At 38.9% G+C, this 20755-nt stretch overlaps 1 protein-coding gene across 3 annotated transcripts in view; it reads left to right on the top strand.

Moving 5' to 3' along the window:
- rnf111 (ring finger protein 111) overlaps positions 1-20755 on the top strand; it is a 46457-nt gene that overhangs the window by 20667 nt on the left and 5035 nt on the right. For 2 of the 3 annotated variants that reach the window (XM_042344057.1, XM_042344056.1), the window contains exons 3-8: positions 11424-11550; positions 16913-17076; positions 17676-17849; positions 18150-18460; positions 19218-19464; positions 20140-20470. In XM_042344057.1, the coding sequence (XP_042199991.1) occupies positions 11424-11550; positions 16913-17076; positions 17676-17849; positions 18150-18460; positions 19218-19464; positions 20140-20470 (1354 nt within the window). The remainder of the gene's footprint in view (positions 1-11423; positions 11551-16912; positions 17077-17675; positions 17850-18149; positions 18461-19217; positions 19465-20139; positions 20471-20755) is intronic. The other variant, XM_042344058.1, reaches the window with a different exon arrangement.

Raw genomic sequence — 20755 nt, 5'->3', positions numbered from 1 at the left:
TGGACTAATTTCCAGTTTGGCATCTTGCATTAGGAAGATTGCTTAATAGTAAATAAAACCAAATCTCAGCCATTTACTAATAGTTTTGCCTGATTAATTGGTGGTCTGTCTTTGTCAGTCCTGGTACCACTGACATTCTAAATTTGCCTGGTAACTCCAAAGTGCGGTAACTTTTGTATTAGTTCAGCTGTTTAAAGCATAGCGGTGGTTCATTTGTGCTTTAGGAACAAAGTCAGGACTGTAGTGAGAAAGAATCAAACATTCTGGTAAGCAGACCCAATGGGTTATGTGTTAATTTACTGAAGAGTAAATGACTTATAATATGAACTCCAGTAATCCATTATTCAGAGCAGTCTTGAGTTCTGGTTTTGCACAGAACCTAAACCAGATTCACTCGTTATTTGTTTTTTAATCTTAGGCTGTTAATTTTCACTCTTCCCCAATATCATAATTTGGGAGTTCAATTGCTAATAATTGGAGCATGTGTTTCATTGCCAAATAGTAAGTGGTCACAATTTTTTTAAATTACTGGTTCCGGTGGATTTCTCCCTATTTACTTTAGTTGTTGATGGAAACCATCTAATACTTAAAATTACAAAGTAAAACAATGCCGTTTTTAAAATAAAAAAAAAGTTTCTCCTCCCTCGTTCTCTCTTCCCAACCCCCTCTCCCATTCTTAATACAGTGGCCGAATAGGATAAGTGCTATAATAATAATAATAATATCCTTGCATTTGATATAGCGCTTTTCACGTCAGGGACGTCCAAAGCGCTTCACAGAACACACTGTAAAGTGAATTGACTGTATATTGTGGCGAACGGCAGCCAATGCGCACAGCAATGTCCACAAACAGTCATAGATTGAAAATGACCAATTTAATTATTGTTTTTAGTTTTGGGGATTATTATTAGGCGTGTGAGTAAGGAACTTGCCAAGGTTTCGCCTGCTGGAATTGAACTCAGGTCTCTCACTTGCAAAGCGAGTGCTCTAACCACTGAGCTACAGGACTTCAAGTGCTGTGAAATTTTATGGTTTGCTTTCTTATTTACATTTAACATTACATAGTCTTTAAAACCCTCTTAACCAGAGCATTAACTCCACCACAGGTACAGACAGGTACATAGCTTAACCTAACCATCACACTTTACTCCACAATACTTACCGTTCGCAGACTTAGACATCTGCTTATTATGTTGTCGGTCATTAATTAATGTGAAAAGCAAGGTCCCCAAGGTCAATCCCGAGAGGGGAGGAACTTCAGTTTCCCAATTAGAACTTTGTTACCTGTAACTGTCTAGCCAATTGATTATCCAATTTACATCTCCTTTATCTCAACAGTTTTTTTACCTTAACTCAAAACTCTTCCAAGGATTTGGTTACAGAATGACTGCACATTTCGGCCATCGTATCCTCATCTACAAACTTGGTACATGCTCAAGAGTTTGATTACATTTCCCAAGTATAGCCAGCCTTTAATAAATTCAAGTCAGTTTGGTTAGATCCATCGATTGCCTTTACCTTTTCAAAAATGCTTTGATTTGCTTTTTTTTATAAGTCACCAGTATTTTTCCTCGCTGTAACTGTATGGTTAATACACAATACAGATTCCATTTATATAGAACCTTTTATGTCAGGAAGATATTTCTCAGTGCTTACTGGGGCCTGATATCAATCTTTTGGGCATGTGGGGGATAGGGGGGGTTAATTTGTGTTTCAGATTTTTTTAAAGAAAAACCCTGGTATCTTTCGGTAGCAAATATAAGATGAATTTGGCACCAAAATTAGACTTTTTTTTAAAAAAAGAAATATTGCCCATGGTAATTTAGGATATGAATGTTACCACTTTTTTCAGCTGGTTAATTCAGGACATCACTTGCGATGCAGGCTTGTCTTGTCCGATTGGAATTTTAATTTGCAGACCCACAATTCCATTCATTGCCAAAGATTGCCGAGTTGCTTGTCTGAGAATTGAGTGCCTGCATAATATACACCATCTGGTTTAATTGGGACAAGATAAATTAAACTCAAATGTTGTCAAAGTGGTCAAAGACGAGAAGGAAGCAGATACAGTCCTAGTGACTATTTGTTGGTAGACGCGGCAGCTAATTTGCACACAGTAAAGTCCAATAAACAGCGAGTGGATTATCCGGGGAATTGTTGGTCAACACACAGAGATAAACCAACTTCTCTTTTCTAATAGTGCCAGGGGATCTTTAACGTCTACCTGGACAGCCAAAGTCTCATTCAACGGATGGCACCTCCACCAATGTGCAATGTGGGGCTTGAACCCATAACTTTTTGTCCAAGGGGCAAGTGTGCTACTCAGCAATGGTGACACCTATCTATCTATATATAAAAAAAGTTATTTCTTTGATGTTTAATTTAGCTGTATAGTGAAACAGTTTTTGTTACTGAATTAAATAGTTGCAATTAAATTACTTAAAATAAAATTTGAATCATTATTTCTATTTATTCCAAAATTACCTCATTTAGCCTGATGTCTTCCAATATGGCTGGCTTTTTATTTTTCAATAATGTGCTGTATCCATTTTCTCCTTCCATTCCCCCTTACTCGACCAGTTTTCATATCTCAATTATACTGTAGGTACTGATGTCAGCCCCTGAGAATGGCGAAGTTGTGCATTGTTGTCACACGCCCAGTTTTATCTTTCATCAAAGTGAATGGTTTCTGACTCCCAAGATGTGCAGTATATCGATACCCTCGGGGCATCGCTTAGGAAATGGTCTTGCACTTCGAGCGGTGCTCAGCAGAACAGTGGGAATTTTTAAAATGTAATGCTTCATTTTCACAAAATAAAGCTTTTACCTCAACAGTTTCATTTGCAATAATTGAAAGGAGCTCAGCATCCTATTAGTTTTCTTTAGTTGCTGAAATCTGTGCTCGCATTTGCACTCCAGAAATCTGTATCTTTTGCCATATGCACAAAATTCCACCTGGGCTTCCGCCACCCCCAACTTGATGCAGTGGAACTGGGGCATTAGGCAGCACAACTAGGGCATCATGTTTTTTTAACCTGGCCTGAAATCTCTGAGTTAGTAATCGTGTGTGTCACCGGCATGCAGGTTTAAAAAAAACATTGGTTCTCCCAGCCTTTGATAAATTGTGTGCTTTACATTTTATTTTCATCAGTATTTTATTTTAATGAGATTGATATATGCTCGTTACTTCAGTACTTGTGGACGTGTTGGAGACACTGTATACATTTGTGGCTGAATTTGGAGGTTATTAAACTTCTGTAAGTGTAAGCAAATAATGTAAAAGATGCAGCTGGTTTGAAGCTTCATTTACAAAATGGCTGCTTTGTGTGCGTCAACTGTTCTTCATATTCCCATATGTGTGTACATATTAAATCCTGTGGGATTTTATTATCGCAGCAGACTGCAGAGGAAAAGATTTTCATGCATAAATGCTGACAGAACAAAGAGTTGTTGCTGCCCTTCTGCACAACATGCTGATCGCATTTGAAAGTGTATGTTAATCCAGTCAAATTAATCATGTGCTTGCTTTGTTTATTTTCTGAAATGGTTAGTTATTTTTTGAGTTCAACCCAGATTGATAGGATGAAAATTTCACTCTCAGCTTTCAGAGCTTGATGTGAGATGAGTTTGAGCAGTCTTAACTCTACTTCTAACAGATAACCCTTAACCCAGAAGTGGCCAGTAGAATTGGAAGCACTAAAGCCACAAGGATAGCTAACATGGAAATGGAGAGATTTACAATGAGAAATTTGCATCTGGGGTTAGTATTATTTGAAGATGCTAAACACGGCCTCTGGGTGGTGATAGCAAAATGTTTGTACTCCCCGGGACTGACAGCAACCACAAGAGAAAAATTGCCCCAAAATTCTTCAATTAAAGTGGGATTTGTCACAGGAAAGATGCCAGACCTACCCCCCAGCATCTTCATTGGAGGGACGGTAGCACATTGAGATGTAATGTGATTGTGTTCAAGGCACAATTGTAGACATAGAGAATATGAACAAAACAATTCTGAAGAACTGAAAGATGAAGCTTTGTTCGTAGCTCATTGCTTCCATCTGTTGTCGAACTATCCATCGGTCATGGCTGATTCCTTCCTATTGTGTTTCACTTATCAAAATTATAAATAGGAATAGTGGCTGAATTGACTAATATTTTATGCTGAGTTCAGCACACTCAGCAGAATGTTTGTTTTTAGTTTGGAATTGAGGTGAAGGGCTGTGGCCTGTAGGGCAGTGCAGTAAATCAAAAGAGTAGCAGAGAAACTAGTTAAGTCGAGAAATATTTAGGTGATGCCTTAGCTTTAAGATCCCAGGAAAGAATGAGTTAAGAATATGAAATAATGCAATTCTGATTTCAAAATGTGAGGGCTTGGGGCGGAGAAAGCGCAATGTATTTGAACATTGTGATGGAACAAGAGAAGAAAGATTCTTTTTAAAAATCTTAGTGTTGAATAAAATTCAGAGACCAAAAATATCTTTTTTTTTATGTTTGTGACCCTTTCCATCTGCTGCAGTTATTTCTCTCAAAATCTTGTATCTGCAGCCAAGGAATGCATGCTAGCAGACACTACTGCGCTGGATGTAATTCAATAGTCATTTTAAAATATCACAGTTGATTTGTTATTATTTATATATAAATTACTAGTGCCGACGGAAGGTTGAATTTGATTTTACATTCTTAATAATTGACTGTAATTACTGCAAAATGGGTGCTGATCTTGTCACCCCTCTTACATACAGCAGTGATGCATAGGCCCTTCAATCACAGGAGCCACAGGGTAACCATCTCGATGTTCTGAGTATAAAATAAAGGTCGCATTTTAATTGTTGCAATAGGAATAAAAAAATAATTGTCTTGGATTTTTCATTGAATTAAAAATATGCACAATTCAATATTTAGAGTAACATTTCATTAATTTTCTGCCTTTAATGTCCTCTCACTCTGATTGCAATTGGCCCAGATTTTCTTTCCCTCCCCCCAATATTTCCAGCATAAACTAAAATCGAGTAGAGCTGCAAATTAAAAAATATAAAACTGCTAAACAAGGGCACAAACCAACTTTAAAATTGGACATCTACACGAAAGACCTAACTTTGTTTTTTTTTTAAAAAAGTACACCCACAAATAAATGAAAATGAGGAGCAGTGAGTATTTTTTCAGACTTGGAAACCTGTTGATGTAAAAACACACAGTGTTCGATTGATGCATTATATTTGAAAGTTATTTGAAGGTATTATTTGCATCACGTAATGTTTTACTGAGAACACAGACTAAGAAGGTTCTAGGTTCAATCCCTGGTCTGTCCAGAGTTCTCCTGGTTCATTCAATGTAGCTTAAGGGTTCAACAATTGGCTCTCGTGTTCCTACGCTAAGGAAAAGAAAAACGCAACAACAACAAAATTACATTTATACAGCGCCTTTCACGTTGGGAGGCAGTCCCAAGGCAGTCTGTATTCTTGCTCCTGATTACTATCCTTTCGACCTATGCTGGAAAATGCACAATGTAAACCTTGGATAGAATGTAGTCGACTCTTGCTGCCACTGTGAATAAGCTGCCAGCACTTGGTGTCCAGTTTCGCCCAAATGCAACAGATGAAAACTTTTCAAGCATTTTGAGTAAAGTGCCTTACCCTATGAGTACAACAACAAAATTACATTTGTATAGAGCCTTTCGTGTCTGGGGGACGTCTCAAGGCACTGGATAGTCAGTGTTTTGGACCTGAGCGGGGGGTTGAGATTGGGGAGGGTTGAGGGCGGGGGGGGAAGCAGGGTGATCGAAAGCACGGTCGAAGAGGAGGGTCTTGAGATGGTTCTGTAGCTCAGTGGTTAGAGCACTCGCTTTGCAAGCGAGTTCAATTCACGGCAGGGCGAAACCTTGGGCAAGTTTCCTTACTCCACACAGAGCCTAATAATAATGCCTCCAAAACAAAAAGCAATAATAAATTGGTCATTTTCAATCTACGACTGTTTGTGGGACATTGCTGTGCGCAATTGGCTGCCGCGTTCGTCCACAAATATACAGTCAATTCACTTTACAGTGTGTTCTGTGAAGCGCTTTGGGACGTCCTCCCGACGTGAGGAGCGCTATATCAAATGCAAGGATTATTATTATTAGATATGGGGTAGAAAGGTTAGTTGAGGGTCAGACAAGACCCCAAGGTTCCAGACTGGCTTAGTGAAGTGGAGTGTGCAACCATGGATGGTGATGCTGTCAGAGCCTGAGGTGTGGAGGGGCTGACGGAAGCCAATCAGAAGAGCCTCGATCTTGTTGACATTCAACTGAAGAAAATTAGCTTTTATCCAGGACTTGATGTCTGACAGACATTCTGTCAGGACAGCAGTAATCCTGGAGTCAAGGGTGGAGGCAGAGAGGTACAGTTGGGTGTCATCCGCAGACATGTGGAAGTTGACCCCATGTCTGCAGATGATGTCACCAAGAGGGAGCGTATAAGATATTGAAGAGCAAGGACAAAGCCCTGAGGGACACCGCATGAGACGGTGCGGGAGCTAGAGGGGAAACGGTTTGTGACGATGAAGTGGAGGCGGTGTGAGAGGTACGATCTTGAGAGAGTAACTGCTTTCTTGAGAGAAAGAGAAATGTTTGGGGCAGTAAGCAGAACACATTCAAATGTTAAACTATGCCATTTACTGCCAAATATACACAAGTGGATGCTTTGTTCTGCAATGGCCATGTCTCTATTTTCAGCTTAGCAGTTGCAATTGGGGGAGAAAAAAAATTCCCCTGGACAGCTGTTTTTTTTAAAAAAAGCAGCTTGTATGAACAGGCCAAACAGAGCAAGATGGTTTTGATGTATGTATTTTCGATGGTACTTCTTTATAGGGTTTTTCAAATATACAGTCAATTTACAGCATATTCTGTGAAGCGCTTTGAGACATCGAGAAGATGTGAAAAGCGCTATATCAAATGCAAGTATTATTATTATAGCATTTACATACAAATTAATCTCTCTCTGTCCAAGGAAAGGCATTGTTTTATTCTGAATTGTGTTATAGGTTCTACATTTGGCTTGCCAAGCTCTTTTTTATGGTATCTCCGCCTGTATTGTCTATATATTGTTTTGTTAAACATTTCAAATGGGTGTGTGCAAATCTTTTAAAGGGACGTTACTATTGTTTGAAATGGAATATAATATTGCCCAACTGCTGATTGCATCCTGCTTTCTTTCAGTGCCATTTAGCTTTGTAATGTTCCATTATTTCTTCACACTTTTGATGCACGGTTTCTTGTTCCAGTGGGCTGTGCAGGCAAAATACAATTGTCTTTGATCTTGTTGGGCACAAACCATTAGTCCAGGTTCACAGTATAACTTGCCCAGTTTGTGCCTGCAATTAGTAGCTTAATTTCAAATTTTCACCACAATAAAGATTTTCAGAGAGACAGAACAGTTTACTCTTTATTCTGCCTTTATCGCCATTTAGTTTTCACTCATTGACCAAATTAGTTAATTTTTCTTAATTAAAATTTTGATTCATTTGTCAAGCATCGTTCCCAGTTTAGTGAAGGCAGCTGTCTGCCGGTCTTTCGTCAGTGTTTCTCGGTAAATTAGGAAATTACTCTCGCTAATGATTTTTTTTCTCTCTCCATTATGACCCAGAAGTAACTTGCCCAAATGGCCACTATTCATATGGAGCCTTGACAGTGATTGCTCGTAGACTTTTCAACAGCAATAGGCATCACAGCTGAGCCAACTCCTGTCCTTGTGTGATGTCTACGCTTGCCTGGTCCAGAATGAGCAGCTGAACATTCAGTCAAATTTAACACAGCAGTCTTCTTCCACAGTAATGTTCCTTCATACTGTACAGGGATAGGCTTTAGCCATTGGAGTACTGACCACATTTCTATGTAAAATGAATCTCAATTGTTTTGTGCAAATCGTCCGTTTTTGAATGTTGTAACTTAGGTTTATCTGGAGATACTGGGCCGAGTAGTGTGAAAAACTGGATCGTTTCTAAATAGGAAGGTTAGATTCATCTTGCTGAAGCTGCATATTTATTTGTTCTCACTGTGGCCCTAGCAGCAATTCCTGTATTGTTAGTCTCTAAAACACACCTGTGGAAAGGTTGAGTTGAAGGTAACCATAATCTCTGTGTCAAGACAGAGGCTGAAGCCAAGAGGAAGGGACCTCTAGAGCTGAAGAGAACTTCCTGCTGTTGAACAGTATAGAATGTTGTATTACATTTTAATTAACTGATTAATCTTAAAGATACAGTTAGTAACTAACTCCGTTGTGTGGATGGTGATGTTGAAGCGGATAAAGCTTGCAACTCGGGTATAAGGTTTTGAAGGAGATTCTAATGTGATGATGCAGTATAATCAGCTCATTCTGCTTGTGTTTGTTTTGGAAACTCTGTTCTATGCAGCTGCATATAAGACCATTGATTTAGCCATGCACTGATATTGCTAAAGCCTCTCTTGGCCGCTTTGGCAAATAAGTTGCGGTAGTTTTTCTTAATGTCACAGCAGATAGAGAGCAAATGAACAGAGCACAGCTGCTAGAGCTTTAATTGACATCTAAATTTCTTTTATAAATTTGTAAATAATCTTCACTTGTCTTGACATGTCATTGCCCAAATAATGTCTGAATGTTCCATAATTAGGGATAGACCACTTCTCAATCTCATTGAGCATCACTAAATGTGATATAAAATCAAAGTAAGAAAAAAAACAATCTTCAACAAGCTAAATTGCTTTGAAATTTTTTGATTTGTTTTGAAAAGAGAGAAGGGTTCAACTTGGCCAATCTTTCAGTGATCCAGTGAAAGGTGCCACAGATTTATGTTTTCCTCTCCGAGTACTGACTCTGCTTTGGCATACCTTCAAAAATGTGTGCGTTCATGTTTTGAACTTCCAAAATAGTTTAAAACTATTGTGAGCAACACCAGATTCTGGTTTGAACAGCTCAAATATTAAGCTTTGTGTAGCTGAAGCTGTATTACTCTGACTTGACTTCTTTTTTTTATTCAGCTTTTATCTTAAGTATTCTCTTTTAAATTACATTTTGGTGTAATAATTCAAGAGACGCTTTTTTTTAAAAAAAGGGCAAAGTCTGATCATTTAAGTCTTTGACCTCAACTTCTTAAATAAAATAAATTGCTGTGTGCGCATGTATGGTAAAGGGGGAGAGGGGTGGCTTTGATTCAGCACCTCCCTTCCGTGGCTGAAATCTGCAACTCCAAAGATTGAGGATGAAACTACTTCATCACTATTCCACAGTGCTGCACAGTACTCCAACAAACTGTGTCACCACAGAGAAGCATTTCTACTGTGGAACATTGTGAAAACTTTACTTAATTTCCTTGAAGGATCCCAGTTTCTAGTTGCTTTCACACAGTTGCTTGGTTGATTTGCTCCTTTTTGCGTGTATTGCAAAACACGCAGTATGCAACCGTGTTCCAGTCTATTATTGTCACTGTGATAAAAACTTTGTAAATCAAATCAAAGTTCATATTTCAGCATACTGTAGCTTATGCAGTGTTTCAATTTAATCTAAAATGTATGAAATATTGTTGATCACAGTTTAGTAGCTACAGTAAAAGGAATACACATTCCTCTTCTTAAAAGAGCATTTTGCCCACAAAATACACAATCAATTCACTTTATAGCATATTCTGTTCAGCGCTTCGCGATGTCTCAAAGACACGATAAGGCATTATATCAAATGCAACTATTATTATTATAAAAATGTGCCTAATATTCTGAATTCTCCAGTTTTTCATTATTCACTGTCATTCTGTCATCTCTCTAAGATTGGCCTTTTAAAAGCAATTTAGATGATCTGACTCGAGCCTACCACTCATTCTGTCTTAACCAAACAATGTGATGCACCATTCTGGCTGCTTTAAAGTGCTTTTACTTTTGCTGTCCATGCATGAGCAACATTGAGGACTCTTGATTTGATTCAAAAACCCTCCAGGGTATCTTTCAAACTGATTTACACCAGTTTTGTCACTTTTATGTTGAGCCTTGGAGCTATAATCTAAGCAGAGCTTTCATATTTGGTGTCCAATTTCTGTAGCGTTCCTCTGGAGGGGGAGGGAATTTCTGCATTCTTACCTACCACTTTCTCAGTGACTCACCAATGTGGAAATGCATACTTCAGCAGGATTTTTTGAAAGTAATCCATTTTATCATGGCAGTACTGGAATGGCATTAGATGAGAGAGAAAAAGGGCTAGGCATGAGCATAAAGAATTGGCTAGGGAGACAAACGTAAGATATAATTCAGCTATCAGTTTATACCGACAAGCCTCTGTCTTGAATTGACCTTTGGAATAAAATTGGTCGGGTTTAGTTTTGAACTTCATCTTAGAATAGCAAAAAGGAATGCAACATACAGTCACTACAATTTACAGTAATGTATATCCTGTGAAACACTTGAAGACGTCCTCCCAACATGAAAGGTGCATTTTGCTCATTTTGCAAATGCAATATTTTATATTATGAATTTCGGGCTAAATGCAGACCTCTTGATGCAGTAAGCAAGGGAATGTCATCCATTTAAGTTCCCAGCTGTTGCTTTGGCTGAGATTACTTAACCTGCTACAGTCTAGAAATCAAATTCACAACATTCTGGTCTGTACAATCTACTGCTAAACTGGACTGTCCTTTTGCACTCTGCCACCTCTTTCTTTATCCCCTCAACACCGAGTGAGGGATTTTGTCAAAGCAATACATTTGTTAGGTTTTTACTTTTTCTACAAAAAATTTTTTCATCTAGATGTATGTTGATAATACATGATTTGTTACTCATAATGGTGAGTTATATTACTGTCATTGTAGGAACTCCAATTCAACGTTTAGATTAAAGATATGGGTAAAATGATATCCACAACATAAAGTTAAATATCCTAAAGCACAAGATGCAACAGCCTTGATTCTAATGGAAGACATCTTTAGCTGCTGTAGTGCAAGGGAGGCAGGTATTGGACATTGCAAAACCAGTATTTACCACTTGGGTAGGTTTGCAATGCCTCACACGAAGGCCCATTAAAGTAACTTGAATTATTCCAGCTCTCAATTGTGCATTTTGAATGAACATTGGTTTTGTTTGATTTGTATGTACAGCCAAAATAGTAATTTTTTTTATAGTAGGGTAATTTAATTTCATGACTGCTTCAGGAATAGAGCACTCTTTTTACTACAGTACGCATTCTGAATTTTAGTCAGGAAAACCTGTGCAATAAAAAGCCAGAGGTTTGAAAGTTTATGATGTGCACAATATTGGAACAGTATGTTAACTATGGTACTTTTGGTCTACCTGCAGAACCTTTACCTCTTGTTCGCTGTTCTTGTGTATATAGGTCACACTGGTTGTACTGAATCTTCAAAACCACATCTATTGTTTTCTGAAATACACAAGGTAGTGTTGTTGATTTTGTGTGTTTTTTTTGCTCTTTCAGGAAATATTGATGAGGATGTTGTGGTGATTGAGACCACCTCAGCTCCCCAGGTTACTGCCAATGAAGAAATCAATGTTACCTCAACAGACAGTGAAGTGGAGATTGTCACTGTTGGGGACAATTGCAGGTAAGAATCTAATTTTATATCTATAGCGTGTCAGGCTTCATAGCTATCAGTGGTGATGCACCACTATTTTAAAAGTCACGTGCCCTCACAAGAGAGGCTTGTTCTTCTTTGTATCACGACAGTTGACGCTGGTAATTCTGTTGTCGTTCCTAAGCATCAGGACTGCTGCGTCCGAGCAGATGGAGTTGTTGATTAGAATATGAATCAAAGCCTCAGCAATGAGTCCAGCAAACTTTTAAATGCAATGTTAGTTTGATTTTTATTTAATTATTTAATTCTCAAAGTTGTTTGGTTTATTTTTTGGGTGGGGAGAGGGGAACTGGCTTCTCTTCTAACAGTGAGGTAGCTATAGGAATCCATTGGGAGCTCAGCAGATCTGCTCTGTGTATTTCTGGGCTTCCTGCCGAGCCAGATTTGGGATTCAATGTTGTTCCTCTTCTCTGCTGCCCAGTAAGAAAAAAAAGGAAATGCTGATTGCAACGCAGGCTTATCCCTGCATCCATAAAACAAGCAGACATGTTCTACTGAAGCTCATCGACCTAATGCCTTAATGGAACTGATAATCCAGCAGGATCTTGCCAGAGACCACTGTTATGGTAAACAATCCATTGATTGGCATTCAACATACAACTTGGTTATAATGGCCACCGTTCCTCAGCTTTTCTGTTCTGTTTATGCAACAAGTCTGAGTTCTAGAAAAAATAATGTTAACACGACATTTTACATGTCTTACTTTGCTGACTTTAGAACTGCTTATTGGTGTGGTTTTAGCAAGTCTACAGAGTATTGTATATGATATCAGGTGAAGCTGCCTGGAATTGGTGGAAATACAATGATAAGCATAAATGGGGCTAAATTTGATTCACTTTTTGAAATGTTGAGTGAAAGATTATGTTTAAAATGGATCCTTTTAGGAGCTGGTAGTTACAATCATTGTAAAACCAGTTCTCTCATCTGGTGAAGACATGAACCTCAGGTCTGCACTCCTCACATGTGGTATGAAGTCGTGTTTGCCATCTTGTAGTTGAGTGTAAATGTAGAGGCAAACTATTTTTGGCCAAAATTCAGGAGAAGCAAAGCTAAGGCCACAAAAAGAGCACAGAGGCCTCATTGAAGACCATCAGTAGCCCGACTTGTTTCAGATCTGGGATCAGAAAGTGCAATCAGCTTGTACCAAGATCAGATTTTCCCATGGGGGAGAAAACATTGGCCCATTCCGATCCCTAATTCGCTTGTTGGTTTTCACATTGCTGGGTTATTACTAATAAACCATTGCAAAAAGGCCTTCAGCAATTTCTTGTCGTCAGAGACACAATTTGTCAGCAAGCCATAAAGTTTTTTTTTCTCAAAGCGATTTTATTTTAATTATAGTCTTTCCACACTTAAAATGGTTTGTAAGAAGAAGGGAACAGTTTAGAGTGAACAGCAAAGTTATTTTAAGGCAGATTGACAGGGCGATGCTGATTAGACTATTCACTACCTCTGAGTGAAGAAATGTTTCCTCAACTCAATATGAAAAGGCTGACCCTTAATCTTGAGACTATGACCCCCAGTTTTAGATTCTCCAACCAGGGGAAACAATCTCAGAGCATCTACCCTGTCAAGATCCTTAAGAATCTTATAGGTTTCTATAAGATCACCTCTAATTCTTCTGCATTCTAGAGAATATAGGCCTAGTTTACTCAACCTATCCTCATAGGTTGAGTAAACCCCATAGGTATCCCCTCATCCCAGGAACCAACCTAGTGAATCTACGCTGCACCCCCCCTAAGGCGAGTATGTCCTTTCTTAAATAAGGAGACCAAAACTGCACACAATATTCCAGGTGCGGCCTCACCAAAGCCTTATACAACTGCAGCAAGACTTCCCTATTCTTGTACTCTAACCCTTTTGCAAAGAACGCCAACATGGCATTAGCCTTCCTAGTTGCTTGGTGTACCTGCATACTAACTTTTTGTGACTGGTGTACAAGGACACCCAAATCCCTCTGAATACTTAACACTACCTAGTCTTCCCATCTAGAAAATAATCCGCTTTTCTATTTTTACTACCTAGGTGAATAACTTAATGCATCCCCACGTTATACTCCATCTGCTATCTTCTTGCCCACTCACCTGGCCTGTCTATTTCCCTTTGCTTTCTTTGTGCGTCATCCTCACAGCTTACTCTCCCACCTATCTTCATATCGTCCGCAAATTTAGATATGTTAAGTTCTATTTCCTCATCGGATTCTGCGTTTTAAGCACCCATGTGTAAACTAAAATTAATAGAACTTCTATCAGATGAGATTGTGGTATCCTGCTGTGAGCCTGGGTCCTATCACATCTGCTGTTACAACTACTGTTTCATTTTTGACATTTGAAGGAGAATTGCAGTCAAATGGCATCTGTTCCTTTCAGGTTACTGTCTTGAATTAATTAGTCACTTGAGTCATGTTTATCGTGTCTATTTTAAAAAAAAATGCTCTCTTGTATGGATTGTTTTGCAGTTATTCTTCCCTTACCCATTATTTCAGGCTCCTAGAAATTGTTCTGTACCCAATAATCAGTAATTAAATTTTGACTTGTATTAGCCAGGATGTGCTTTCTTTCAAATGTCCCAAGTGAACCAGTGAATTCTGATTGTATAAATAGACATATAAATCAAAAATGTAAGATTTAGACGATTAGCTCGTACCAAATAAATAAATGTTTGAGAGGCGCAAGTTAATAGTAACATGTTTAAGGTTTAAATTGTTCTTAAAATAGCATAGTATACAAATATAATTGATGAACTTCATCTGAAAATTGTATTAACATAATCCAAGTTATTGTTTTCTTTTAAAAACAGAGAACGCAGCAGGAGTTTTTGTTTTTACAATTTTGATTCTTAGAATTAGGGCAGTGATATAAGAATGAGACTGGTGTTTAGAATGGCCAATAAACTCTGTGTGTCATGGAGCAATTCGTTGTGAACCTGACTGGTAAAGTGTGCTGATGAGAGAATGTAGATTTACAAAAATAACGCAAGAGTTGTATTTTTACTAGGCAGCTTGTGTTGTTCGACAATAGTGGAAATGAGCCATTGTCACCCATTTGTTTGTAAACGGAAACAAATATTTTTCTGGATGTGAAGGATATTCGTGGTTGGGAATGGAACCGTTTTACCAGTATCTGTACTGAGCTCTTAGATAAGATTCCAACGTAGGTTTGATACATGGCTAAAGCCTCTTGTCTATTTTTGCATTGTGCAACAATATCCTTGTGGTATAAGTGAGGTTATCGTTGTGGGCTGGATTATGGGCAACCTCACGGTCAAGGTAGACCTTTCATTCAGTTATTATTAAGATTGATAAAGAAAAGAAGCTAATGCACTTGGTTTGTATAAATACTTTGACAGACTTTGTGGTCATCACATGCTTCTCACCAGAATGGCATGTGGCACATTTGCTGTGGTTGTATTGACGGCATTTTGTGGTCTGCAAGTTTTGTTAGGAAAATTTGTAATCAAAGTCTGAGCACAAGTGTAATTTATTTTAATCTCCCACTGTTTGTGTGACCCTGAGGATCTGAGCAGCACAAACCATTCCTTGGTAGACAGAGAGGAAAACCGTATGCTTCCACATACCCATGTTCCTGATCCAATCTTTATAGAACAAGCTAGGAGTCCCCATTTTCCTGAACTTTACAAAAAAGGGAAGCGCTAGTTACTTTCAGCCTGATAGTTCAGCTAAGATTATGAATTCACCACGTCTTAAACTGTAAGAATGAATTGTGTAGTTGTACACCTTTGTAACTAGCTTATTTGTTTACCACTATGTGCTGTATCTTTGCCATGAAAATATTTTATAATGGCCTGCCATTATAATTGTCTGAAATGTTTCTCTCAAAATGCTCTATTAGAAACTGTTTCAGGACTTAGTAAATGTTTATTCCTGAAGGCTTTTATATTTCTGTAACCAGGGTTGGAGGGGAGCTCTTCAAAACGTTTACAGTAACAGAATGATCTGTTACTGCTTATCTTTACCTCTTAATCCAAATAGACCTGACAAATTTGAGCCATCACAGAGCTCGAATTAAGCTCATCAGGACACCAACGTATTTATGATGCGGGTCATCTGAGCTCAAGCTCATTTTTGAAACCTACTCTGAATCCAGGAAACGCCTACAAATGTTGTAAATACCAACCCTATGACATACTGTACAGACCTAAATAACCTCAAGTTAAGGTCAGAATGCTGCAAAAGCACAACTTGATCTAAACACCCAGCATTAAACAAATGTGCCGATCCCTGCTATCCTGCTGGATGCCAAGTTTTTTTTCTATATTGACCAATTTAGAAAATGTACTTGTAACTGACAACGCACAAGCTGAAAGTGGTGCTTATGTCATATTCTGTTTAAATTGCACTCTGCTTCGTTCCTCCCTCCTGCCCCCCCCATTCCAGTAATTTTTCTTAATGTGTAAGCTTCAGGTCAAACCAGCATAGAATTCTTCCTATAATGGCACATTTGCGGTTGATCATTATGTTCTGATGCCATGCATCTGCAATCCAGTTCACTCCACTAATGTCAGAACATTGTGAGGTTCACATTATTGTATTGCAAGTGTGATGTGGTTAGGACTTGGAAACTTCATCCTGCTCAAATCAACGTGCTAATTGTGCGATTTGCAGAGTGCCACTGCTAGTGGCTGTGGAAATATTAGCAGCTGAAACCTGCCAGCTGCAATGGTGAGCAGGCCACGATCAGCCAGCAGGATTCTTGGGTATTCTGTTCCCCCACCACACCCATATTGACATTGGTGTGTGTAGTTCATTTTCGGTCCTGTGAATTTTTCTTTAATGGCTTTGATAGGCAAGATCCACATACTTAAAAATAATGTGACCTCCTATATTCCATTACTCAACAGGAAAATTAAATTCTCATTCTTGGCTTCCCAGAGATTAACTCCATTATTGTCAAAGTTCACTGCCTTTGAGATGTACAATAGTTAAGCAGTGGAAACTTTGAGACTTTATAGATGGACATCTATGGGAGAATTAAGCTTTAAGAAATGTAAATATCAATAAGAACTCAGTTAGAAGGAAATGGCTTTAATCTTGATGATAATAGAAATCTGATAGCATTCACTCTCGATCATTTCTTTTTTAAATTGCAATAACAATAGAATCCAGATAACATTAAATTGTATTTCTTCGTTGAGTGTGGTGCAAGTCTGTTAGATTCAAGAAGCTTCTGTTTTAGCTCCTTCAGAAAAATCCATAACATAAATTGTGTTTGTTCTGTCAGTAAGGTGGGATTCACTGGCCTAGCAGCAAAGTCTGAGTTTTTCTAATATTGGATCAGGCTCACTGTCATTTTCAATTACTGTGGTTTTCCAGGTCTTACACCACGCTAGTTGGCCACTCAAGGGTACACTGGGGCCAAAGCTCCAGTTCACAGAACAGACCTCAGGAACAACGGAACCGGAACCGAATATCAACAGTTATCCAGCCATTACGACAAACCACAGCAGAGGTGGTGGACCTTACTGTGGATGAGGATGGTAAAATATTTTGTTTCTAAAGCTTATTGGAAACTACTTTTCGGGCCAGTTGGAAGGCCATGGGGAAGTTCTTCAGAGGATGATTAAGCAACAGATAGCATAGCGCGTGTTTATGTGATACAGGCTCAATTGTGACATCGAGATATTAAATTGAGAACAGATGAAGCTTAACTCTTAACATTACTATAATTCCAATTTGGCCATAAAATATAGGGTCAGCTCACTTTACAGTATATTCTGTGAAGAACTTTGAGACGTCTCGAAGACGTGATAAGGGGCTATATCAAATGCAAGGATTAGGATGATTATTATTCCATTTGTTGCACTGTGCCTTTGTCTTAACAGTTTATTTGATGATAATAATGATTGATTGGTTAACTGTAACAAAACTCAACCCATTTTGGAGTAAACTAGTCTGTGCATATTTAAAATTGAAAATGGTTTGGGAGGCACAATGATTTTCATTTTCAATATTGACCTTCGACTTGCAAGAGTTCTACTTTCTGTCACAAAGTGCACAGTTTTGTACTTGCAGAGCACTCAGAACCTTGCCATAAAAGCACTGAGCTACCTTCACTTTTTTTTTGTTTTGATCACAGAACCCACAGTGGTGCCAACTACCTCTGCTGCTAGATCACAACCAGTCAGTAATGTACCTACCTCAGGACAGATCCTTAGTAGTACTCCCGGCCCTTCTACTACCCAGTCTGCCTCTGTGCCAGAGTTTTCAGGAGTTCCTACCACCACTAGTACACCAGGTCCTCTGCCAGTGGGTATGTATACAATTGTATTTATTACCACAGAACTTGTACGGTCACATTAGATAATGGATATCTGAATTGTCCTATATAAGATCCCTTCCCTGCTCCACACCTTCAATGCAAAATTCCCTTCTGGCCTTAACTGCACACTGTGTCAGTTGGCTGGGATTTTATGGATCCCAAACATGGTGTTCTAGCGATACTCCACAGTAGTACCCCTCGTTAAAGTCTTCAAATCAAAAATCACTGCTTTGTAAAAGTAGCTAACTCTTAAAAAGATCTTGATTTTCTTTTTTGTTCTTTTCCACACAGATGATGGCAGGAGAACTGGATCAAATACAGTGCCAGAAGCTGGACCTGGGGCAATGCCGAGGCTCCCGTCCTGCTGCCCTCAGCATTCACCGTGTAGTGGGGCTTTGCAAGGTCACCACACATTAGGACACCCTCATTCAAGCTGTCTCCACCAAAATAACCACCAGTTTCAGCACCATCCTGGTGCCCACCCTGCAGTGCCACCATCAATGCCTTCATTTCCAGAGTCAAACTGTCCCTTGGAGAGACCTGCTGCAGTGCCACCACCTTGTGGAGCAAATGGAAATACAGGTGGACAGTATCATGATCAGGTTTGTAACATTGTTAGTCACTTTGAACAATGGAGCAAGAACAGTGTAGAAAACTTCTGAACTGCAGAATACCTTACTAATACTGTATTATGCTGATGCCACATGCAACTCTTCTGAAATAAATGTGAAACCTATAAAATTATTTTCCGGTATGCATCCATTTCCTGAAGGAGAATTCTAAAAATGTTCAAGGTGAACGAGTGTTAATGTGGCTGTTTCTACTTGTTTTGATTTTTTTTTTACAATTTCACTTTTTTAATAAAACAAAATGTTAATTTGTTAAAGAGCAGACTTTAAAAATTAGCCTGAACTGAATCAGTTTTCATGCTAGTTATTGCATCGCCAGTGGAGTCAATCACTCAAATGTGCTACATTAATCTGGTGCCATAATAATTTTTGAGCATCAAGGACTTCATGACCGCATTTTCCAATTGCAATTTTAATAGACATGGAAGCCTGGATTTACAGATACTTTAGAGGGGTTGGTCAAGTGTTTACGCAACAAATTTGAGATTACAACAATGAAATAATGTTCCAAAAAGAAGTAAAGCACAGGAAGTATTTCAATCGAAGTATCCTCACCTATGCAGTAGGTGAAGAAAAAAGCTGGTTTAAAAATACTGAGCAGAATGTTGATGGCTGATATCAATAATGTAGTGAACGTGATCAACTGTTGCAATGTTTTAATTTTAATCTCTGTATTACTTTCATTTCACTCTACCTTCATTGCATTCCAATTGTATTTTGTTTTGAACAGACACTACCTGTCGACTTAAGTAGTGGTGCTGTTAGGGGCCATGGAAGTGGCAGTTTCCAGGGAACTTCTGCATTTGATCCCTGCTGTCCCGGGGCTTCCTCACGTACTGCAGTTTACGGAGCACAAGCGACTGCTGGAACAAGCCAGCCCGTGGCTGTCGAGGGATATGGACCTGGGATGGTAGGGCAAGCTCAACGTCAACCACAGCCCCAGCTCACATCCTGCCGGCATTTTATGCATCCTACCTGTAAGTCTTTTCACTTCCTGAAGTTGCCGTTTGCTGCTTGTGGTGATTGGTGTCTGATATAACCATCTAATGTTCTCTCACAAAAGGATTTTAGTTTCCTGTAACTTTTAGCAATGATGCTATTTGGTTGTACATTAATAGTGAAATGATTCAATTACTTCTCCTAGAACTATGCTTTAATACATGAAAATGCTTGTGTGTCTCAGTTATTGATTTCACAATGCTGTTCTATACTATGTTAATAGGGCAGTCACTTCCTTTCTCTTCCCCCGCCCCACCCAAATTAACCACTTGCAGAAAGGTTGGTGAGACAAATCTGCGTGGGAAGGTCATACATACTTCTGAGCAGCTCGGGAGCAAATCTCTTAACAGGATCCCAGCCTGCCCTGTTACTAGGAAAGGTGGATTCTGGAAATGCCGCTGTTTAGAAATCAATTCCTGAGTATGATCCAGCTATTGTAAATACCAGCATTGATTTCATTGGCAACATTCATGATGTCCACATTTAAAATGAAGCAAACTTGCTCTTTAAATGTAAAGGTTCAAAATGGTGTACAGCAACCCCAATGTAGTTGAATTTAAATCCTTTCTTCGCCAAAGGGTTATTGAAAGGTTTCTTCAAAAAATTTTAATGTGTGGTTAGTATGTATATTTATTTTCTACTCTTCTCTCCAGATGCCCCAATACCAAGACCACTTCACCACCAATCTACGACGTGCCCACACGCCCACGGAAACCCTCCCTCTGTGCCGCAACCTCCTCCTCAACCAGAATACGCTATTCCCCACCCAGTGCACCCTTTCCACCCACAGATTCCCTCACATCCGTCAAGCCACAATGTACAGCCTGCTCCACCCCCTCCACCACCTCCACACCACCTTCCTGCAACAGCAGCAGCACTGCAGCACCACATCCCTCCTCCGGCACCTTCCTCTCAGAGACTGCATCATCACGACGTGCTTCAGAGATTGGAAGCACAACGAAGAAGAATGATGCAACACCCAACGTAAGTCATGAGTACTGAATATCAATTGAATATGAATTGGTAACGTGGATACACTTCAAGCTACAAATTAAAAGAAAAAAGTTAATGTTTTGACTAAGACCCTTCACCAGATCTCTTGACAAAGTGCTTATTGACAAATAAAATTGCAGATTTTTGATCATTATATTTTAACTTCACAGTCCCAGTTTAATATTACTTTTTGTAAAATATGCAGTTTAAATTCTAGAGCTTGCCAGCACTGTGTGTGATTTTTCTTTTTTTCAATGTAACCTGTAATGGCTGGCC

The sequence above is a fragment of the Callorhinchus milii genome, unplaced genomic scaffold, assembly GCF_018977255.1.
Source record: "Callorhinchus milii isolate IMCB2004 unplaced genomic scaffold, IMCB_Cmil_1.0 Scaffold26, whole genome shotgun sequence".
Lineage (NCBI taxonomy): Eukaryota > Metazoa > Chordata > Chondrichthyes > Chimaeriformes > Callorhinchidae > Callorhinchus > Callorhinchus milii.
This window is presented reverse-complemented; position numbering and strand designations above follow the sequence as displayed.